Source organism: Ammospiza caudacuta, chromosome 1 (genome assembly GCF_027887145.1).
Source record: "Ammospiza caudacuta isolate bAmmCau1 chromosome 1, bAmmCau1.pri, whole genome shotgun sequence".
NCBI classification, from domain to species: domain Eukaryota; kingdom Metazoa; phylum Chordata; class Aves; order Passeriformes; family Passerellidae; genus Ammospiza; species Ammospiza caudacuta.
Genome location: NC_080593.1, coordinates 121,349,985 through 121,373,053, shown reverse-complemented (window position 1 = coordinate 121,373,053; position 23,069 = coordinate 121,349,985). Strand labels below are relative to the sequence as shown.

At 38.9% G+C, this 23,069-nt stretch overlaps 1 protein-coding gene across 1 annotated transcript in view; it reads right to left on the bottom strand.

Annotated features, from left to right (window-relative positions):
- The window catches only part of SULF1 (sulfatase 1), a 122,869-nt gene that overhangs the window by 60,154 nt on the left and 39,646 nt on the right, over positions 1-23,069 (bottom strand). The window contains exons 4-5 of the mRNA XM_058800904.1: positions 3,646-3,803; positions 3,094-3,328 (exon numbers count right to left, since the gene is read on the bottom strand). Coding sequence (XP_058656887.1) covers positions 3,094-3,265 — 172 coding nt within the window. The 5' untranslated portion in view covers positions 3,266-3,328; positions 3,646-3,803. The remainder of the gene's footprint in view (positions 1-3,093; positions 3,329-3,645; positions 3,804-23,069) is intronic.

Genomic DNA, 23,069 nt, shown 5'->3' with positions numbered 1-23,069 from the left:
TCTTTATAGGGGTTGTATGCAAGGCCCCAGGAATGTAATGGACTTTTTCAGATCTCAGCACACATCCCCATTTTTTTGGCTTATGCTTTTTAGTGCTCTAGTTTTAGGGAAGATGGAAAGCACACCAGGCAAATTACGCCTGATGTGATGTATTTAGATGATGTTGTGATCTCTTTAGCCAGTGCTCTATTCAGTAGCTGGTTTATATAGATTTCACTGGGTGGTGCATTTGGCTGTAAAAAAGGGTCAAAGCCACTGTAATACCAAGATACTGATTAGTTTTTACTCCTTTCTGACATTATGCAAGATATGTTTTACAGTGAGGACTATAAGAGTGATCCGGGTGCCATATTTGGAGGTACTGACGTGTGCACATAACAAAGAATTGGGAGGACGGGGAAAGAGACCAAAAAGCAAGCAGAATGTTGGCCTAAAGAGGATATGGGCCTGACCCCAGTGGGAGCTGGGCCACTGCCCTGAAGAGCCACAGCATGTTGTCTGCAGGAGGGAAGAAGTTCTGGGCTCTGGGAGCTGGAGCTTTGCCTTGAGCAAGATGCCCCTTCATTGGACAGAGTCCTCTACCCTCAGGATCTTGGTAGGGTAAAGACAGTGCACAGTGGCACAATTTAAGCAGTAAAACACCTTCTGAGCCCAAGTATTTGCTGAGTTTCTTCAAGAGCTGTGGGCCAGGCTGCTTCACACAGCTAAAGGTGCAATCCACCAGCTGATCTAGAATATCCTTCCTCCTTGCATAGATAGGAAGTAGCTGAAGTTGTGGGGCAATTTCTTGGTTTTATCTAATAAAGTGAATGAGACAGCAACTCTGCTGAATTTGTTTGCTCTCAAAATGCAAAACTCAGGGGGATGGTGCAGATCAATAGGAAGATATGCCTCTATGGCTTGAGCACTAACTAAATGCAAACTCCCTGCCTCTTGCAAATTTTATTTTGGATGACTCCTCTATATATCAATTGCACTCAGTCAGATGAATATTGTGGTTCAATGATTATACAAGCTCTGGAGACAAATCCTTCCCTATTGAAGTCTATAATGCACCTTATATGCTTTTATGTTAAAGCATTAATTTAGAATAGCTTTCAGAAATGTTCGTGCTGGGAATACAATTGCAAATAATCCATATTCAGTGACTTTCAGTCTTGTGATTTTTGGATACCAATGCCTAAGTTTAATTCTGTTTGTGGCAGAAAGTGTTACTTCCCACTGACCTTTGAGAAATTTAAGACTTTTCTCAGGAATCAATGAAGAGCAAGAGGAAAATTCACACATGGAAAACAGTTTGGCTTTATTTTTCAAATAAGCAGAATGATTTATTAGCAGAAGTGCGAATAATGCAGTACAGTAAATCTTGGGGCTGAATGCTGTTTCCTGTGAAATGATCTATGAAAAGGGGAAACCTGTGTGTTCATTCAAGGCAGTGGGAATGCACACACACCCAGGCTATTGCTCAGCTGCCTGCTAATAGGAGCCAGAGTGCCCTGTGAGCATTCAGAGCAGCTTTCAAAGAGCAGAGCTCCGCAGGATGAACAAAGTGACTCGCCACATCCTTCCTCCTTTTCCACCACTCGCAAACCTTCTCACAAGACTGAGGACAGCAAGTTGGTAATGCTGTGTTCAGAGATCTACGTCTGCTGACCTACCTTCCCCAGTGCCCTGAGTGCCCTGGAGAGAGTACGATCTTTCAGAACACAAAAATTAAAACTTGACTTGACCCTTTTAACAAAATTTTTCAGAACGACTCCACCAAGATGAAATGCACTCCCATCGTAAGAGCTGTATTTTAGACCAAAAATAGAACTGGGAACAGCTATTCAATATGCAGCATGGCTAAGCAGAGCAGAGGTTTGAAAGAGTGAAAATAAATAATAAAAAAACATAAGAATCGCTCAGATATAAAGGCCTGTGTCTGGAGCTCTGCTGCATAAAAGCAGCAACCCTCAGTCATGAAATATAGTTTATTAATTATCTTCTCAGAACCCTGAAGGACTATGAAATTATTATTGTATCATGGCAAATGCAAAAATGCTAGCAACCAAAAAACTACTTTTAGATACAGAACATATTTTGTCTACAATCTTCTGTCTGAAGTTATGTGATTTTAGAACAAATGAAGTTTTCTGGAATGAAGCATTTTTTATTTTTCAACGTCTTATGGCATTTTGTCTAGAAATTCACTATACTTCTATTAAAAATATGTCTCTCTTAAAAAAAAAAAAAAACACCCAAAGAATGCAAGATTTCATTTCAACTTAATTTGCCATTTTTTCACCTTTTTGATCTCACAACCCAAAATATTTGCTTGGGGGTAACCTAAAATGATCCTCTTTCTCTCCTTGATTTTTCATTTTGGGCAGTGAACCAAAAAATCAGTTATATGCATAACTACCATTAATATCTTTCTAACTTACTTAATGGAAAACATTCAAAGGCCTCCTGGAACATCATCTAAGTGTTTTAACTTTTTCCACCCTAAGAAAAATATGTGAAAATCACTGGCTGGTATGTGCTCAGATATTTAGTATACTTATGAAAGCAAAACTACCATGTTTTTATACATACAGCATAGTACTTAAAGCAGATGGATTTTAAACACTTCAGTAATTCATACAAATATTAAGATTACTAAATCCTGAAACTAGACCAGTTTTTCTTTGTGGATAAGTATCCATATCCCTGTCACAAATATGTGGAGATACAGACACCTATACAGGGCTGAGGGAAATGCTGGCCTCATAAGACTCCAATTTCTGAATGCTACAAAAAGTCATAGAGTGAAAAAAGGCTTTTGATGCAAGCTTTTTACACCTATGTCCTTGCATGCATTATTAAATAATTTTCTTGTGCTGATTAAAGCTTCGTATGGTGGATTTTGATAAGCATATATATCCTAAAGTCTATAATTAAATGTGATGAATGCCATTAAATAATACTGTTAACTCATTTTCCAAACTTGCCCCACATTCTGATACTATTCCAGGACCATCAACGTCCCTGAATTTAAATTTCTTTCTGCTTGGCATAAACTACTGAAAGACACATGACAAAATGTAGTAGCAAACAACAATTATTTCTCACCTAGCTCCACATCTTGATCATCTGTGAGTACCAGGATGATATTCGGTCTGATATTCTTTCGCTCCTGCTGCACACGTCCTCTGAACCTCGGGGACTTGATGGTGGAACAGTGACTTGTTAGCATTTCAGTACTGAGCACTGCCAACATGAGTCCAAACCAAGAAGGCTTCATAGTAGTTCCAGTATTTCAATGAAAAGACTGATCCAGAAGTTCCTGAACTCTAGTTTTCAAGACCTGTAGAGAGGAAGAGAGATTCTGTTCAAGCAATAAATAAACTTCCAGTCATACATTGAAAGGATGGCACTTAGGGAAGTCAAGCCTGACACATACCATTTAACATGATTATAAGCTATATTGTTGAATGAGAGCTTTATTCTGTCATTTTCTAAGAATAAACTTGGTCATTCTGCAACTATACTCTCTCAAATAATTTTTGCTTGAAGTCATGCCTGCGTTTTGTATAGACATGACTTCTGGTAAATTCCCCACAGTGCTCCTTCTCCTACACCCCACGCTTCTTTTTATGCAGCTTGGTTCCTTACATTCAGTACCTGGGCGCAGTAAAAAATTGCTGGGATGCAGACGTGTTTAGAACATCTGTAGGAGGAGCCCTGGGAGAAGGAGAAAGCAGAAGGCTTGTCAGAGACCTCAGTACTGTGGCTGTGCTTCAAAGTCTCCAGAACTGTTTCTTACAGCTTCTTTCTCTGTCCTGAAAGAAAAGAGTAGAAAAAAATTGCATTCTCCATGACTCCCCTGCTTAATTTAATATCATACCTATGCAGGGGGTGGATGGCACCTTGGCTGCTAGGGATAAAGAACATGTATCTCACATCATCAGACACAGGTGCTTTTCCAATATTTATAGTCAGATTTATAGTGAGATTCTGAGAACAAGCATTAATTCCAGCATGTCACACCTGGCAAGCACTGACGCTGTTTTAGGTTAACCCACCTGCATGAGAGACTAAACCCTTAAAAAGCAGAGGGGAGAGCATGGCTGTCATTTGCAATCTGCATGGGATCACTGTGTGAAAAGTCATCTTCCCACTGCCAAGAAGGCTCATATTAAATGACGGTCCATATGATCTTACCCAGCATTGTGAAAGAGCACAACCGTCCCTCAATCAATCAGCGCCAGAGCTGAGCGCCTCATCCATAATGCACAGTAGCTCTGCCACAGCCTTGTCCTTGATACTGCGCTTCCAGACTTGTCTCAGCGCCTTATCAGAGCCCCCTCTCCGTGCCTGTCAGTCAAACAGCCTTGCTTTTGTAAGACCTGCTGCAAGCACAGAGGCTTGGCTTTGCTGCAGCACATTTAAACCAGTGACTGAAAATGACTGATTGGTCTGGAGAGGAAGGGGTAGCCACTTACACTTTGACATTTTTGGCATTACTGACTGAAGCTCTGCAAAACCCGTCTGTAACACAAGGGAAGGGAGGGAATATCTGGGGGCAAAAAGGAAAGGGGTGGGAAAGAAACCACGGAGTCATGCCTGTTCCCTCCAGGGTATTGACCTGCCACATACGTTTCTTCTGGTTTTATTCTGGGACTCTGGATAAAAGCACGGTGATATTGGTCAATTAAAAAAAACCTCACAAAACCACCCAAGCCCAAGAACAATCAAGAAGTTTGCCCAAGGGGAACACCGCATGGGAACTGGGGTGCGCCTTACATAATTAGACTGGAGCATAAATCACGAGATCTGTGCGCCCACACCTGAGACTTCAGACATGCAACATGAGCCACAAACAGATTAATAAACAGAAATAATGAGAGCGACACAGAAGACAAAAGGGGCCTCCAATCACTCACCTAAAAATGCGTTAATAGGGAGATGCTCTAAATTTCAGGGGAAGAAGCCACAGCAGAGGGAGGGGATGGGACTTGGTGCTGGACTGCTAGAAAAAGGATCGTGTTCTTGTTTCCACATACACCTTTTATTTTAAGCTTCGCAAGCTAAACAGTTTCATGCTCCTCACTCTGGCAGGCTGTAATTACACCAGAAGAGTGTGAACATCTTTAAAAGGAAAACCCAAGTGTCTGTGGCAGAGAAATCTTGTCTTTCATTGTCTCTGCACCAACCAACACTCCAGCCTTCCGCTAACATTACAGCACTGCAAAGTCAATACAGAGGATCGCCATTGAACAGCAAATGCCATTTTAGTGATTACACAACATTCAGACAAGTAACTGGAAGTCTGTACTTAGCCTGCATGGGCTTTTAAAAATAGTTCAATTTCCATGTATATGCTCTTAAGTCACATAAAATCTGACAAGAGCCCCAAAGACCGGGTTACCAGGGAAGTCAGCTTTCTTCTGACACACACCAGATACATGCTCTTGGTGCAAAAGCAGAAATACGACGTCTCTAGATGTCTGATCTTTAAATAGCGAAACTTTGACTCACATCACAAAGCACGAATGGCTATATGAAGTGAGGCTCAATGTTTAGTTTCTTACCTCAGTTGTACAGCAAACTTTTTCAGACAATGTTGACCCAGAAGGTGTAGTCATCTTGACTGCACTGAGCAAACATTGGCACCAATGTGTTTGAATAATCCCCCACCATACAAAACTGCAAGCTCCTGACAATTACACCTCAGCACTAATAAAATTTATGCTAATCCAAATGGACATTAACAAGTATTCTTCATTTCAACCTGTCTGGTCTGTATTAGTATTTAAAAAAATTCCTTTCCTCTAGCATGTTTGAGGCACCTTAGGCAGGTCTTTGCTAGAAATAAGAGTATGAAAGTTTCTCTTCCTGCTCTGACATTTTTATTCTTGATGGATAAAGGAAAATATCAGGACATATTTATACATATAAAATTAATTTTCTAAGTTTCATTGAATAGTTCTTATACAAGAGCACAGTAATGCCATATTTTTTGCTCATCTTTCAGTTTTGCATATGGTAAATCTTTATTAAAAGGTGTTCTTTGACAACTAGTCCTTTTACAGCCTGTTTCCCAGTCCTAGAAGGAGATGAAGTAAAGAAAATTGTCAAAATACAGGGTTAATAGGGAAGACAAGGCTGCAGTGTTTTTGTCAGATACTGGCTGGTAGCATGTAAGTGCCCCTGCAGATACTGCAATTTGTCTTAAGAAACAGACAAAGATAGAAGAAATGCTAAAAAAGAACTTTTCAAAGTAACATGGGGAAGCAAACTGTATTTTTTTGTGTTAAGAAATCAAGATGGTACTGCAAAATGCTTTTTTTTTTTCTAGACAAATAAACAAGTGCTGATCTAACTTCTATATGGGAATTTTACAGTATATTTTTCTTATAGAAGATACCTATGATAACCAAATTGCAGTTAGTAAATAAATGAAACCAGAAGAATCCAAATAATTTTTTCCCCCACAGGAGCAGAAATACATAGTTTGCAATCACCTTTCAAGGAATAAAAGAACTTGCATCTTTAGTTGTTTCTATGCAGCTAGTATTATAACATGCAGTTCAGGGACTTGTTGGCGTGGAGAATTAATTACCCATGAAACTTGAATTACACTGGCAGAGCACTGCAAAGAAAGGCTACAGTGCCACTTTGTGTGGTGTGGCATAAAAAAGTATGAGGACTTTATTTCAAGGTCTTGTAAGAGAGTATCTTTCAGTGATTTAGAAGAAAAGCAAAAGGCAGAACAGTATCTGTAGACTTGTTACTCATTTTGATCCAGAACAGTTCAAGATTTTTCACGGCATTGACTGAAAGTGCTTAGTTTGGAACACAGTAAAAGGCAGCCAGTATTCAAAAAAGAGCATTTGTCACTTTGTTCTTATGTCCACATTTTCACTCAGTTCACTTAAATTGCCATTTTGTGTTTGGCCAATAAAATCTGTCCAGAGTCATGCACTTTGTTTATGAAAGGGGGCACTGAGTATGCACATGAATATGCCATCATAAGTTTTAAAGATATATGAACTTATTTGTATTTAATAATCTACAAATGTGTCTTCCATGTATCATACACAGGGAATTTGGCTTATATGAACACATTTCCTGTCTGTAAATCCGACATCAAATGTGGGGACAGTGAGTAATTATACTGGACATATGTCCCTCTCCAGTACCATGTGCTATGCCCCACATCAGTAATTCATGACCAAGGGGTAACAAAGGGCAAACAACTTTGTTTTCTCTGCATTAGTGTTTTCTTTTCAGCATGAACATTGGGGCATTATATTATCCCCAATTATATTAAAGTAATAGGTTAAGGCCCCCTGTCCTAGAGGCCTTTCCTTTGAAACAAAAATGGATCAGACAATAAAGGAAAGAGTGGTAATAATAACAATAATACCAGCAATAATGTGGACTGTAACTGTGGAGATAAGAATCACAGAATCATTAGGGTTGGAAGGGAACTCTGGACATCATCTAATCCAAACCTCCTGCCATAGCAGCACAGCCCTCAGGTGTATCAGTCACTGCCCTCAGGTTTGTACCATCAGCAAATATGAGAATGAGAATTCTGGCTTCTGTTCCCCAGTTACTAGTAGTAAATATGTGTAGTGAATTGAGAATGTAAGGTATCACAGGGTTCTTAAATCAATAAACTTCTAGTGCAGCACCTATTTGTGTTGTGTTCCTCTTTACTATCCAGCACCCTACAGATTTGGTCTCTGTAGTAAGATTTCCCTGCCTCCATAAATTGACATAGTTGTATGTAATTAGGATATAGTCCCCAAACAAATGTTTTGCAACTTAGGACATTTTTAAAATTCTCTGACAAGTGCAAGGAAATTGCACAAAAATACATCAAAGAAGTAGAAGGCCTTGTCATTGCAAGTGTTCAGTTATGTTGTTTTCTTTCATTTTCTTTATGCAAACAATAATCTTGGATTTTTTTCTTATAGGTTTCTCTGATAAATAAATGGATAAAACCTCTCAAAGAAACAAATCCTTGGATATCAATCACCACAAGAAAATGAGCTTTCTTTCTTCACCTTAAGCAGAAGAGCTTCTTCCTATGTATCTTACCTCTGACCTGCTGACTTGACAGTTTTGGCTTTAATGAGTTTTTATTACAGGAACATGATCCCAGTGTTCTCTGTTTCCTTAAAATCTGACTTTCAATAAGAAAAAGAGAAAGGAAAAGAACAACTAGAAAAACTCTCTTAATTCAGGCTTGGGATTCTGCTATTGTCAGTGTTTTGTAATTTCCAATATGACCTTGGAGATTGGTCCCTTTGCTGGGCACCTGCTCAGCATAATTTCAAAAATCTCCCAGTCTGCCTATACTGCCAGAAACCACTGTCAGTGGCACCATGTAAACTGGAGGTGGCTTCCTCCATCCATCCATGACCCTACAAATGTCAGATTCAGGGTTTACACCTACCACTCTAAGTTGTATGCTTTAAATTGAGATGAGTCCACCTGACATTGCTGCTGTATTTGAGAACATTTTGCATGTTCTCCAGGGTGAAAGAATGTAAAAGGGGTTTCCTGAGACACACACATACAACTTCTGTGAATCTTTGAAGTTTGTGTCACAGGGTGGATGGACCTCTCCAAGTCTCACGTGGTCTATGCTGTGAACCATGACAAGTGTGTGGTTTGAGACTCAACAAAATTAGCAACTTCATAAGATTAGTAATTGCATGAAGATTGTGCAGACAGATTGAAACTACATAATAAAAGGTCAGGGAGGAGAGATGTTCAGCTGCACCCAGCAACCTAGTAGTTCAGAGGTCTTAAATCTCTCCCTTAAATCATATTGCCTTGATGACTAGAGGGTTGTAACACCCTGCAACAACAATAGCAACTCTCACTTTCACTAATACAGTGAAGCACTTCAGTGGAAAAAGCTGTTGACAGACGACTGTTTTAAGTTTAGCAATGTTAAAGCTCTTCTCACATCTCACTCTTCTATCTCGTATTTAAAGGCAAACACTGCAATCTCAGTGTAAATTGAGGCACGACCATGTAAATCTGCAGGTCAGTTTCCTGTGGGAATATTGAGCCTGCAGCCATGGGAAACACAATTACAGTACAGCAGAAGTCAGGAAAAAGCAAGATTTACCATTTCTTCTTAAAGGTTAATCCCCTAATCTAGGTTGTAAAGTACAGGATTTACAGTGAACACAAAGAATGTAGTTCCTATCTGGGTCTAATCTAATCACTATCTATTGGATTTCCAACACACTTAACTAATCAATCAGATATCTTCTCCCCTTTCAAATGTAATCTGTGCATTCTAATGATGGATCCTCAGTGCCTCAGGCTAGATTAATTTAAACTAACTATAATTTAAAGTAATTGCAGGTAGGGAGAATCATAACCTTATATTACGTTTTTACATTGTAATTTTGCAAACAGTTACCGACAGGAAAGGAAAAAGCTTGCAGTGACTTGAAAGTGTAATGCAGGCTTGCTAACCCACTTTTATAACTTTGTACAGGTTAAGGGATATTCTTAGTAGGTAGAAGTTTCCAACACTTCATCTGTTAGGGTGAAACAACAAACTCCAATAACATTTTAAAAATAAACAAGTGTAGGAGAAATTATCTACCTTTGAGAAAAGAAAAACGTGTATTTCATTTTAATGCTGCTAATACAGCTGAACAAAACATTAAAGAAAATGAAAATAAATGTTTTTATATTAACTTCAAATATGTACAAGTTTCAAAACAAAATTCCCACATATTTTTTCAGTAAGAAGAATGTCCACTGTTAAGTTACAAACTTCTAATAATATACAGTTACCTAAATTTATTTCTCACCATCTGATTTACTTTGTTTTAGAATTTCATATTTCAACACAGCCAAGGAGTGCACTTGTCATACAAAAGAGCCTGGTATAATTGAGCCAGATGATGTGCCCCACAAGTAAAATCAGCCATTCATGAAAGCTGGTCACCAGAGGCCATTTCAAACAATGCACATTTCAAAGTAATCTAAAGTAATCCCTTTTTTCTACTGATTTGGTTTCCAGGCAGTCTTAAGCACATGTGTGCAGCAAACAGGAGGCTTATTAAAACCTCATGTTATATTGGAGGCTATAATGCCATTGCCTTGTGATTGAATTCCATGTCTGTTAGTCTTCAAAGAGAGGGAAAAAAATAAATTAAATTTATATGCTTATTACACATGAGTGTCATGATACGTGCAGTTTATTAGCACTTGCTAAATAATTAAGACTGAGAGAGATAATTAGATGTGTGCTAGGCTCCAAGCAGGCCTCTGATATCAGATTTTTTTTGTCTTTAAAGGAAGTGGCTTTTCAGCCAGAAGGTAATATAATTACTAAAAGAGTCCAATTATTTTTCAAATACAAAAACTAAATTCTGTATATGAGGGAATCTCAGGTAATTTTAAAATTCCATTTTAGATCCACATATTTTTGCTATAAATAGCATAATGGCCCACTTGCTCACTTCAGCAGTGTGGGGCACTATGAAAATATACTACACAATAACACACTGACAGTTCAGTAAGTAGACTTGCAGTGGGAGACCATATCACAGAGGTGAACAACAGCAACACAGTTTGCACATTTCTTTAAATTCCTGTTTAAGTTCACTGGCTTTAGAAACCATAGCTTTCCACATCTCCTCTGGAGAGAAAACTCTTCATTTATAAAGTTTATTTTCCAGAGCTCCCCCAGCTGTCTGTTGTCACAGGGAGGGGTCAGGGTAGCTGGTGCCTTCCTGGGGCTGGGCGGTGTTGAGCGGAGGCTGAGCCTGAGCTGCTCCGGCCACTCTCCTTCTGACTGCCCAGGGAAAGCAGCAGCAGCAGCTCACGGGCACCAGAGCAGTTCATGTAAGGGCTGAAGGGGGAGGAATTCCCTGTAGGAATCTACACAAGTGCATGAATGTAAACAGGGAACATCACCTGCATGTCTAGGAGAGGAACCTAAATATATTTTTAGTTGTATTGTCAGAGGATGGACTCAGAAACACCACAGGGCTTTAGATAGGTGCCATCCCTGGGATAGCCAGGGGAGTCAGGCAGTTCTAAGTGCTTTTGGAAAACTTTCTGTATTATATTACAGTGCAGAAAGTAAATTTATTTTAGCACCAGCACTTTGTGTGCTTACATACAGCAAACATCTTCTTGTGCATCTAGGTCCCCTACAGATTGTTGACTTTTTTTTTCACTTTCAGGTCTGGAGTCCTAGCCTAATAAATTGTTTTAATATAATCCCATTATATTTTAATGAGTTTTACTTTCAATAAGTTCAAACTGAATTTAATAGGGCTACTAAGATATGCACCAATGCCTCAGGCCCTGAGTTCTGCTTTTAAAGCAAGATCTCTCCTACTATGCTACTTCTTGTCAAGCAGTTTTTCCAGTCCTGGCACAGTATAAATTCTGCCTTCACTGATATACATGTAAAAGCTCCTTGACAAGCCAAGAAATGTGTTTTCAAATAAACTCCTCCCTGACAAACCTGTACTATAGAGAAACCAGCTTACTATTAATAGTAAACAGACAGACCAAACAAAACAATCTGTTACAAACAAACAAACAAACAAAACTAACCCCCAAAAACCAAACCACGCTTCATATCATGTTCCATAAAGACCAGTCAGCAAGGAAGATGCATTGACTTGAGGCCCTGCTCAGAACAACATCACCCTGCCATCAACCTTACCTTTAATCTCCTTTGTAATCAAGAAGCCCTTGGAGTTCCCCAAGTTCCCTTTTCTGGTGGTACACATGCAGAACCCCAGCTACCAGGAACATTGGGGACTGGTGTCTGCTGTCACAGAAATCCTCCCAGTCCTCTTGCCTCCCCTCACCTCGCTGTGCCACAGTCCCCACTCAAGAACACACCTGAGTGTGCTCAGGGAGAGGTGCAGAGTCACCTGTGACTGACCCACCATGGGAAAACTCAGAAAGTCATCTGCACATTGTCCTGTCCTATCAGGTGGAAATGGTTTAGTGCAGGAATGGCAGCAAATATGAGCAAGGAGTGCAACTGATGGATTTTACTGCCAAACCAGGTGTCTAAGGCTTACTTAACCTCTGATATATGTCCTGCTGTGCAAATGAAGTAAGTCTCTTGTGTTCAACAGGACTGCTCAGCTCCTTAAAACAACTTCCTGCAGGTTCTTCATTCCTGGTGCAGCAATATTTTAAGATCTATGGTATCTTTATTTCAGAAAACATCTAAGCATCAATGGTACATGAAGGAAGGCCAAAATGTACAAAGCAGCAGACTACTGGCTTTCATCTGAAAGCTCATGTCAAAAAATCCTGAAATTAGAGTCACATTTGCCTGTTCAAGGACAGAATATACCATATACAGCTTTTTTTGTCTGAAGAATGCCAATTATTCCAACCTGAATTCTGAAAATCCATTCTCAAAGGGCTGTTTGAAAATACTCTCCAGTCTGAGATCTAAAAAACTCAAGAATGACTTGCTGAAATTATTCTGTGAACAACTTTATCTCAGAAAACATTTTGAAGGGATATTACATATAAATGCACCTTCATTTTCCTAGTGAAAATGCCTGGGGAAACATTTTCTTCATCTTTCAAGTACACATACAGGTATTCCAATTTCACAGTACTGGCTTCTGTAGATGAGAGAACAGTTTTAAAGCATGGAAGATGAAGCTGAATATATTGAGGCAAACATTTTTTTTTGTTTCCAATGCACTTCTTATTAAGCAAAGTTTCTATTTAGCATTGAATAGACATGATTTTATACCATCTTTATTTTTTATAAGTATAAATAACTGTATATATATCATTAATTGTAAGCCTGCTCATGAGCCAAGATTCTACTCAGGTGCTCAGCACATACTGAATTATTTATTCTAGGAGTGGTGGAGCAGGCAGTCAATCTTATGTTGCAACACTGGACTGTGCATAATGCACAGAGAAGGGAAAATGGGAATGGAAATTGGTAATCATTAGGCAGAAGCTTCTGAATAATGCAGCATGGATCAGGAATGTCAAGGACTAGGATGTATAGGAAGTCGGTCCCAGAAAATTGAGAGGAGTTAGAAAGGCAAAGAACAGGACCACAGCATTTTTCCTCATTTTGTGTAGGAAGGAATTTAAGAGGCATCTCATTTTACAGTGATTATCAAACATCGCTGTTTGCTTTACTGGATGGTTGGGTTGGGTTTTTTTCCATAAATGTAGAGAAACTGTTCTTATATGAAAGGTGTCTCATAAACGGTGTCAATGACCCAATTCAGGAATGTTCAGACCAATAGAGAATCCGCTCCTCTGTCCTTAGCAAGCTCAGCTGTGAGGTCAGACCAGGCTGCTCAGGGCTTTACTAAGTCATGTTTGAAAACCCCAAGGGTGGACACTGCCCAGATGCTCTGGGGCCCTATTCCACTGCTTAACCTTTCTGAGGGTGAAATTTGTTTTTCTTTAGACCCAGCCTGAATGTCTTATATTTCAAGTTATGTCCCTTGCCTTCTTGCCTTGTCCTCCTGCCATGGGTGACTGCCAAGAATGAGGCTCTATCTAATCAGTGACTTCTTTCTAGTTGGACCCCCTCAAAGCTCCTCTTTCTCCAGGCTGAACAACACTTCTCCTCTAACTTCTTCACATGGGACAAGGACTGCAGCCCCAAGCATCTTAATGGTCATTTACCAAACACACTCCAGTTTATTGATGTCTTTCCCATATTTGCAACCTGGAGCTGGAATACTATTCAAGACAATCCTAGAATTTAGTGTACAGCAGCATCAAGGAGCAACATCTGTGTCTGTCATTGCCCGCAAGTCTGAGACCCTTTCTATTGGCTTGCTGTTTTACCTATTTCATCAGTGTACACAGTTTATAAGAAATTCCTGATATTTGTCCCCCTATTTAGAGTTCTGAAATGCTAAAGGCTAAATTTTGTTTCTCAGTCAAAGGAACTAGCCAAAATTTCATGTTTTATCCTTGTCCTTTGAAATGGGGAAAAGTCCTCAAGTTATTTCAGTGGTCATTTCTTCACCAGAAATAAAACCTGATTTTAAAATATTTTCTGGTGTTTTTTTTTCTCTTCTTAATAAAAAAGTTAGAGCAGTTGGGACTTGGAAAGAAAGTACAACTTTGTGTATGAGAAAAGAGAGATTTGAAATACCCAGGCCCCATGTAAACGCAAAGAGCACAGTTGGAATGAAACAAATGATCTCACTGGTTTCTGATGAGCTGGGTGGTGTAAATGTTTCACACTAACCACACTGCAGGCTCATAATACAGGAGCTAATTCATCTGCCATGAATACATTCCTGTATATGTTGTCCTTTAAAATAAACAAGCAAAAATGAGTAATTTATTGAGTTAAACGAATAGTTTTCCAGAGGGACCCCTTATGTCCCATATGACTGATTTTAAAGTCTAAATGAAGGCAGCTTAAATGCTACATCCTCTGTCTCACTATGTGAAACAGATACTGCTTTAAAATATGGAATTTCAATTTTTAACACTGTCAACAAGTTCCAATTGTTCCTTAAGATATCATTTAGACTGCTTATTCACCTCTTGGAAGACTGCAAAACTCTAAACAGAGGGCTGCAGATGGTGAATCATGACAATTTTCCAAAGTTTCTATTGCATTTCATTTGCAAAATATGTTTATTTCTAGATTTAATTTAAGAAATTTTGATGGAAAATTTGTAGCTACAATAAAGCAGTTTTATAGGAAAAGTGTCATAAAAAGAAAGTCAAATCATAACCAGCTCTGCATGCATTAAATTTTACAAATCATTTTTATATTTCAGTATCTTAAAATTTATCAAAAAGTATATTGTTCTTGAGATGTCATTATCATCTGTTAACCACACACTGATTAATGTGTTTCCCAGAGTTTTTCTACCCTAGAAATGAAGTTATTAAATCTTCCCAAAAGTACGGGTTACTCACAGAGACAAGCTCTGATCATAAGGTCCCACTAGTAAATAGTCTGAGACTGAGGGTCAGAGTCACTGGTTTCTTAGGTTAATACAGACTCCAAACAACTTCCCTCCAAAATTAAAGGTGCTTTCCATGGCTTACAGTGAAGAGCAATCAAGGCCTCTTGAACAGAAGTTTCAGAAAAAGTCCACAAGGAGGCCATGGCATAATCCCCACTGTTTTCTGCACAAAAATTTTCCTTTGTGGCAGAAGAATGCAGAACTGAACATTAACAAAGAAAAATTTCAGGACTGAAAATACTCTGTAATATGTGTTTAGTGTCCTGATGCATATCTGGAGATGGCAATTTGTGCATGAAAAAAGTATCAAAACTGCTTGGGAAAACCACTTACTGTGGTGGTGATGGCATGCAGAGAGGCACCACTAAAGAATTCCGCATTGAAGAAAAGATGATGCCCTGATAATACAGCATCTTCATAAGTTTGTTCTTTTATTCAAGTTTATAATGTGTTTTTATAAAATTTGTGACTCTCCTTAGCACCTCCTTTAAAATCAAGGTGGTTTTGAACACATGACACACCCTAAATCCCCTCCCAACTTTAAGATGTGGGTGACAGCACCCACAGAGCAGAGTGCATAACCCACACTCTGTCCCCTGCTTGTTTTTCCATTTTATTGAAAGTTCCTAGAAACTTTTCTTTTCCCCAGCCTGGTATAATATGGTCAGATTATAGACATGTTTAAATTTGTCAAAAATATACCAAACATTTCAGGGTATGAAGAAGGAGAAAGAATCTGAAATGAAAAATGCATTGTGCTAAAGTATCGTATGGCACCAACTTATGTTTCCATTATCTCCCACATTTAAAAAGCTCTGTTGACCTCTGTCAGAGGCATTTATGTTAAGATTGCAATGATTTGTTAAACTCTTGCACATTTCCTCACTTGATTTTCCTTACCAAAATAGATCTTTATTACAACATTGAGTTACATATTCCACTTTTCACAGGGTAGAGCTGGGAAAGAGATATGACAAAATGTCTGAGCGTTGGCATCTGTTTCCTACACCTGCTAATGTAATTTTTATGTATGTGCAAATGAAATCCTCATGTCTTTCCAGCAACACCTATGGGCACATTTTCAGGACACCGTGTGGGCCCTGTGGGCCATGGCCAGGAGCAGCCAGGCAGGATCTTGGCAGCCTGTCCCATCCTAGCCCACAGCCAGCAGCAGGATGGCACAGAGGCACCCCTGGCTCCCTGGGGAGGAGGACAGGCACAGGCTGTGCTGGGAAATGCCTGGGAGGAGCCTACAGGACTGCATTCCAGGGCTGAGCTGGAGTCCTGTGCTGTGGGCAGAGGTGGAGAACCCCAGGAGGCTGAAATGGGGTCCTGGCCATAGGCAGGGAGGCGAAGGCACTGGAGGGTGGGCAGGGCGGGCAGAGCCAGCGGTGCCGCATGGCTGTGACACACACAGGCAGCAACAGGATCAGGTGTAAGTGGCTGAACAAGGACCTACCAGGCTGAACAAGATTCAAACACATTGTCAATAACTTCAGGAAAGTTTCCCTACAAGTTGTAGTGGGCAACTACACTTCACCAGGAAATTGTAACAGGTAAAACCATAGAATTAGCTAGTGTGTGTGCAGCGGTGTAAACAACAACAAACAAGACCTGCGGTACAGTAGAATGTCACAAATCAGCTTTACCAGCATGATAGAGGAGCCTTATTATAAATTACCCTATCTTCTGTGGTTTAACATTCAGTTCAGCAACTATGCAAAATATATATCCATTGTTAACAGTCAAATGATAGAGGTTTTAGCTTACAGGTGAGGACACAGCGGGAAGGCAATTTTAGGAAGCAAATAGCTGTAACCAAATAGCAAAAAACCTATTGCTAATACATTTTCTTTTTAGCGTGAAATTGCTTAAAACCAAGGCAGCTGATTGACTAGTGTGAATCAGATGGATCTCCTAGACTGAGTGATGAATGTCACAAGTTAGCATCTAATACCTGCCTAAGGCTTGAAAAACTACTCCTCGTGCCATCTGTTATGGAAATATCCTGTTGAATAGGACTTTTGGACAAATTTTTAATCTGTCATTCTCTGTAAATGATACATGGAATATAACACTTCCAGTATTTTTTCATGTATTCTTACATAACAGAAAAGTTATGTAAGAAACTTCATAAGACTTCCTTGATTTACCATGGAAAGAATTAGTTAATTGATTATCACTGGTATGAACACAATAGCACTGAAACTAAAATGAAGAAGGATCAGCTTGACTAGTCTGACTTCAGACTAAGCTTTTTGCTTACTCCCAAGTATGAGAGTCAGATGGAAAACCTTTACTTTTCAATCTGAAAATAAATTTCAATAAAATTTCATGCTGTGGAAAGGAAAAAACAAAAAGCACTGCAAGTCTTTTGTTCCCATTGCACTGTGAAATGAAAAAAATCTGAATCCTTGAAAGCTAAACTGATTCTCTGGCCATCTTTACCCTTAATGAAAGATATAATGCAGATCATACATCCCTGTAATATTAAATTACAGGAGTCATAAGTACAAGGCCTGCCTTAAAATCCAATGACATTATAACTGAGGATGTTATACCAGACATACTTTTCAAAACCAACACCATTCATTAATTTATTTGGGATGATGACATGTCAAGCTAGACTGGAACTAGGAATCCTTGATGAACTTGGATCCTTGATGGTCATTCAGGTAAGACTCCTTGATGATGTATTCCTGAACTCCCATTCATCAACCTTGCATTTGAGCTAATACTGTTTTACACTGAATTCATCTCGTTACTTGTAAAATGATCACACACTATTCAGAAATGATTAAGATAGATGATAAGGTGACAATGCCATATTTGAGTCAATGTTCAAAGTAAAAGCGTCATTTCACTTACTGCTCTATACTGTAGTGATGTGAGACAGACTGTGTGTCTTGGCTTCTGAGAGAGAGTTAGTTAGTTAGTTAGTTAGTTAGTTAGTTAGTTAGTTAGTTAGTTTCTTCCTAGTAGCTGGTATAGTGTCATGTCTTGGGATTAGTCCAGAACAATGTTGAGAGCACATTGCATGTTTTCAGTTGTTGCTAAGTAATTTTGATACTAAGTCAAGGGCTTTTCAACTTATCATGCTGAAGACAGTGGGAAGGCTGGAGGGGCACAAGAAGTTGGGATGGGACAGCTGATCCAAGGGATATTCCATAACATACGATATCATGCTCAGTATATAAACTGGGGAAGAGCTGGCTGGAAGCTGCTGCTTGGTAACTGGCTGGGTAATGGTCACTGAGTGGTGAACAACTGCATTGCCCATCACTTTTTTTATATATTCTAACTCTATTAGTATGAGCGTTAGTAGCATTATTATCCTTCTTTACAGAGTCATTAACTCTCTTTACCTCAAACCACAGGTTTTCTCCATTTTACTGTTCCTATTCTCTCCCCCATTCTGATGGGTGGGAGTGAGTGAGCACCTCCATGGGGCTTAGCAACTGGCAGGGCTCAAATAATGACCTTCAGTAATGTAAGGTGTGCATTACCTTAGGAGCTAAATAAGGGAACTTGAAAAGATTTACTGATATTTACCTATCTACTAATACAAAATTTTCTGAGAAGTTTATTTTGCAATCTTCAGCTGTTATGGCTCTCTGCCACATATAAATATGCAGCCATCAGACCTTCTACATTTAAACCCTCAACACTCTCTTTGAAGACAAAGTGATCCTAAATTGCATGATCTATAGGTCATTCAGACTTCAGTAATGACAATAACAGGGAGGACTAAAATCTGCTTGCTGCTTTGTTGCTGGCGATCTTGGCAGCTTCATCATGTTAAATGAGCATGTCACCTGTTTCAGCAAATGCAGCACATCTTGAACAGCTGCAAGTTAGCACAGTTATGCCAGATGAATTTGCTGATCCCATAACCACGTTATTGGTATTACTTAGCTGCTTTGTTCACAGGTTCCTAGACTGTGACTGTGCTGCCACAGAGGAAAGTCCTCACAACAGGCTTGTGCCTTAAGGAGAAACACTTGCTGGCATTTGAAGAGTAGTCACCATCTGTTGGGTACACAGGCACAGGTAAGATGTCCTCTTCCATTCCACCACTGTACTTGAGTCTATCTAACTGACATCCAAATATCAACTCACGTCTGAACCTGATTTTTCTCAAGTACCTTTCCCCTGCCCTGGAGCAGGAAAGGAGTTTAAAATTACTGTCAGCATAGAGTCAGGGTCCTTACCAGAGAGAAAGGAGTATCTCACATGGGAAGTACCAGGAATGGCTATTCTAGTGAAAATGTTTGTCAAGTATAATTTTTCCAAATCTTATCTGTACATGTAACACACCTAAAGTTCAGTAAAAGGAAACTTTTGTGATCAAGCAATCAAAGTTTTCTCTACTTCCACAGCCAACTATTACTGATGTTGTCCTCTGTGCTGACATTGTAGTGTCCCCCTCACAATCTGGGAATTATTCTGTCTTGAACTAACCAGTGGTTATGATTCTTATTACTTTTCTTATTCTTTTTATTAACCAGCCTTCTAGGAAATTACATTGACAGCTGAAGATGAGATACACGCATTAGTTAACATGCAGCCTTCTTTATTTACAAAGGTTTCCTCAATTCTGCAATTTTCCTTGGATGCTAGGTAGTTATGTATTCAGTGAATAACTCCTGCCTTTTCCTCCAAGAAAATCACATAATGTATGCACATCAAAGCCGCTGTCGATAAGGAATTAGCAAGGGATCACCCTGCGGAGGGTCTCTCTGTCCCTGAATACTACTAATAAGGTAATAAGTATGAGAGTTTCCTCAATATGTAATTGCTTACTCTTCATCTCAGCAGGTTTTTCTTTACCTAATCATCAGCAAAATAACCCATGTAAACCACAGAATAGTCTAGTTGTTTGATCAGTCCCTTTCTTTGTGTTAGCCCTTTGATATTTAACCTCCCATTTCAGCCAGCCTCACAAGGATGTTCTCCAGTGAAACAGTATGTCTCATTTGATGCTATATTAATCATTTGGAGAGAAGGTGCATGTTGCTAGGCTGGCAGTAAGTGTATGCATGTGAAAGCAGGGCCACAATGAGTTTCTTCTGCCACAGACCAAGAGCCCTTCATCTTTATTGACCTAGGGAGCGGGTCAGATATGATGGCTGCTATAACAAAGACATTTCTTCAATGCAAAAATGCCTTTGCAGTCACACCACCCAATCAGTCTGAAAATCTCAATTTTATTTGTCTTTAAAACACTTCAAGATAACAGCACAATATGACTGACATGCTAGAGGAAAGGCTAATACTCAATCTTTTCCAAGCCATGACAGACATGCAAATTAAATCTAAATGGAGATTGTAAGCCTTTTGGCAAACTCTTAAGTAACTTTTCACCTACTAACTACAGCAACAGTTATCTCCAGAGGAAAGTAACTTCGTCAGATAAATAAAACTCTCTGTCTCTATTACAAAAAAACCCAAACAAAAACCCAAGAAAACCCCCAAACAACTAGAAAAAGCTGTTGTGGTAAGCAATGGGCTTATAGTGACTCTTTTTACTCTGCAAACATTTTTTTTTTCACCCAGCTTGTGAGAGAGCAAGCAAATTGCATACTCACTATAGCACATATCCCTGTTATTTTCTGTGATCAAGCACATGACAGTGAATTTTGTGCAAGTGGATGCTGAAAAGCAGTAACTTAGGATCAACTTGGATTCAGGTAAAGGATAAAAACTTGCATGTGAACCACAACAAAAGAAGGCTAATACTTTCACCATTTATCCTAGGGCACTTTCTTCAGCCTCACCTGAAGAACAAAACTTCTAAGGTCACTTAATTGAAAATTAATACCCTGACACTTATGTATGTGTTACGTTGGAGGGAAAAACTTAATACTTAAAAAAATTAAACTTTAATTTATATGACAATTTCAAAAGAAGAAAAATCTAAGATAATTAATGAAACTTTCAACAACAGAATAAGCTTGTACCTACAGAGATACATGACACTGTAAAACTACTCAGAGATTAGGGTTTGTAAGATGTGTGGCAAATATTATAGGGATCTTAGTTTATATCCTGTTTCATGGGATGAAAAGGAGCGTTTAACTGCTTGGTTCCTGCTGTTTTTGAATGAAAATCCAATGCTTCATTAATATTTATCCCTTTTTATTCTAACCCTACTATACATGCTCTCTTTTGGGAGTTTCAGGAAAACCAGCAATTATCACATCAAAGGTCATCAGTCCACCAGGGAAACTTCAATCCTTAACTGGTGGAGAATTGCTGCAGCTTTTGCAAACATCTCAGATCAGGCGAGCAAGTGTTTTCCCTCCTCCCTTCCCTCCTGTGACTCTTGTTGGTTTTATTTAATCAGCTTAGAAGACCTCCTTAGTTTTCCTGTGATGCCATACACTATCCTAGACATCAAAAAGATTTTTATACTGCTGTTATATTTATACAGAGGGAATAAAAGAATAACAATGATGATTTAACCGTGCTGCACAAGAGGTCCTGAGTGGCACAGTCTGAAAGACTCTGCTTATATATCCAACATATATTTTTGTTAAGGTCAGTTCTGGAATTATTTGCAACACTTTTGCTTACTTCAATAGCAACAATAGCATTAAAGAAAGAAGATGATTCTTCTGGATGAAAATGACAGAGATGTTCACTTTACTGCACAGCAGAAATCAGAAGAACCACTGAGAAATGAAAACTCTACTCCTGCCAACAGCAAATGTTAAACAAAAAATATGTCAGTCAAATGCCCAAGATAAATCAAGAAACTGTTTTCAAAATAACACTCTTTAAGAAAATAATAAGTTCTGTGTTACTTATCTTTTGGCTTCCTAGCCCCTAAGATAGTGCATTTTGAAACTATTTTGGCAATCCTAGGTACTAAATATGTTTATTTCTTTCTTGCAAATTAGAGATAAGTTTTCCTAGAATCATATGATGCCAAAAATTGAGATATCTGATAAAGGAGAATGAGCTGGCAGAGTAAATGTGCTTTCTTCAGGACTGAGGAAGATAGATCTGATGACACACAATGGGAAGGGCACCACATTCATCTGTGTTTTCAACCTCACTGGAGAATGGATAACCAAACATCATTAATTCTGAGTATTACTTTTTTGGACTTTTGGACTCTCGTATGTTTGCACAATGAATTGATTTAGGTCAGCAGGAGTCTTGATGTTAATCAAAACATGACTTCACTGTCATGGAGCCTGCTAGCTTGGGCAACTTATCCCCACTAAAACAAAGCATCATTCAGTGCTCAAAAATATAATAAAAATAAATTTTAAAAGATCAATCAACAAAACTGTCAGGGACTATTGCTCCACTTTGTTTGAAGTATTATTTATTTCTGACTACTGTTTCTGCCTCTGATTCTTTGCACAAATCCTGTAGTCAAGTCACTTTAAGTAAGTGTTTTCTACTTTATATGTGAAGCTGTGCAGGGAATTTGTTTTCAAGATATTGTCAAGCAAATCTGAATAATTTTATCCAACTTACTTTTTTATTGTAATTAGTTGGTCGAAGTTAAAAATTTAATGTATGTTCTTCAGTCCCTCCTTTAATGACAGAGAATCAGAGGGAACACTCCCATATACCAAGCCAAAACAGCTGCATGCTTCTGAAGCATGGTTTTCACTTTGATAGAATTAAAAGGTTTTAATTCCATGTTTCTCTGCCTTACAATAAAAGCTAACCTCACATCTAAGAAAGTGGGATGTCACATAAGAAGCCGCAGAACCATAAGAGTCTGAAATTTCAGCCCTTCTCTGCTTTGCAGCCATCTTATCAAGATATGAGCTGTATGTACCTCCTGCAAGAGAGAGTTCCATCTTCATGAGAATCTTTTGGTGAGGATCCTGTCCTTGTACTGCTTTTGGTAGGGCAGGAGGCAAGTGGGAAACAGGCAGAATTGTTTCTTCTCCCAGACAAAAGAAAGGCTGGGAATAATGGTATTGCACTACAGCTTTACATCACATAATTGCCTTAAGTTCCTTGGACACCTTGCTAATGCAGGGCCTCCTCTACAATTAATGTACTTAAAGTGAATATAGTAATTTGTTTTTACTGTACTTTCACATTATTGCACCTGGTCCTTGGGTATTTAAGGGTTCA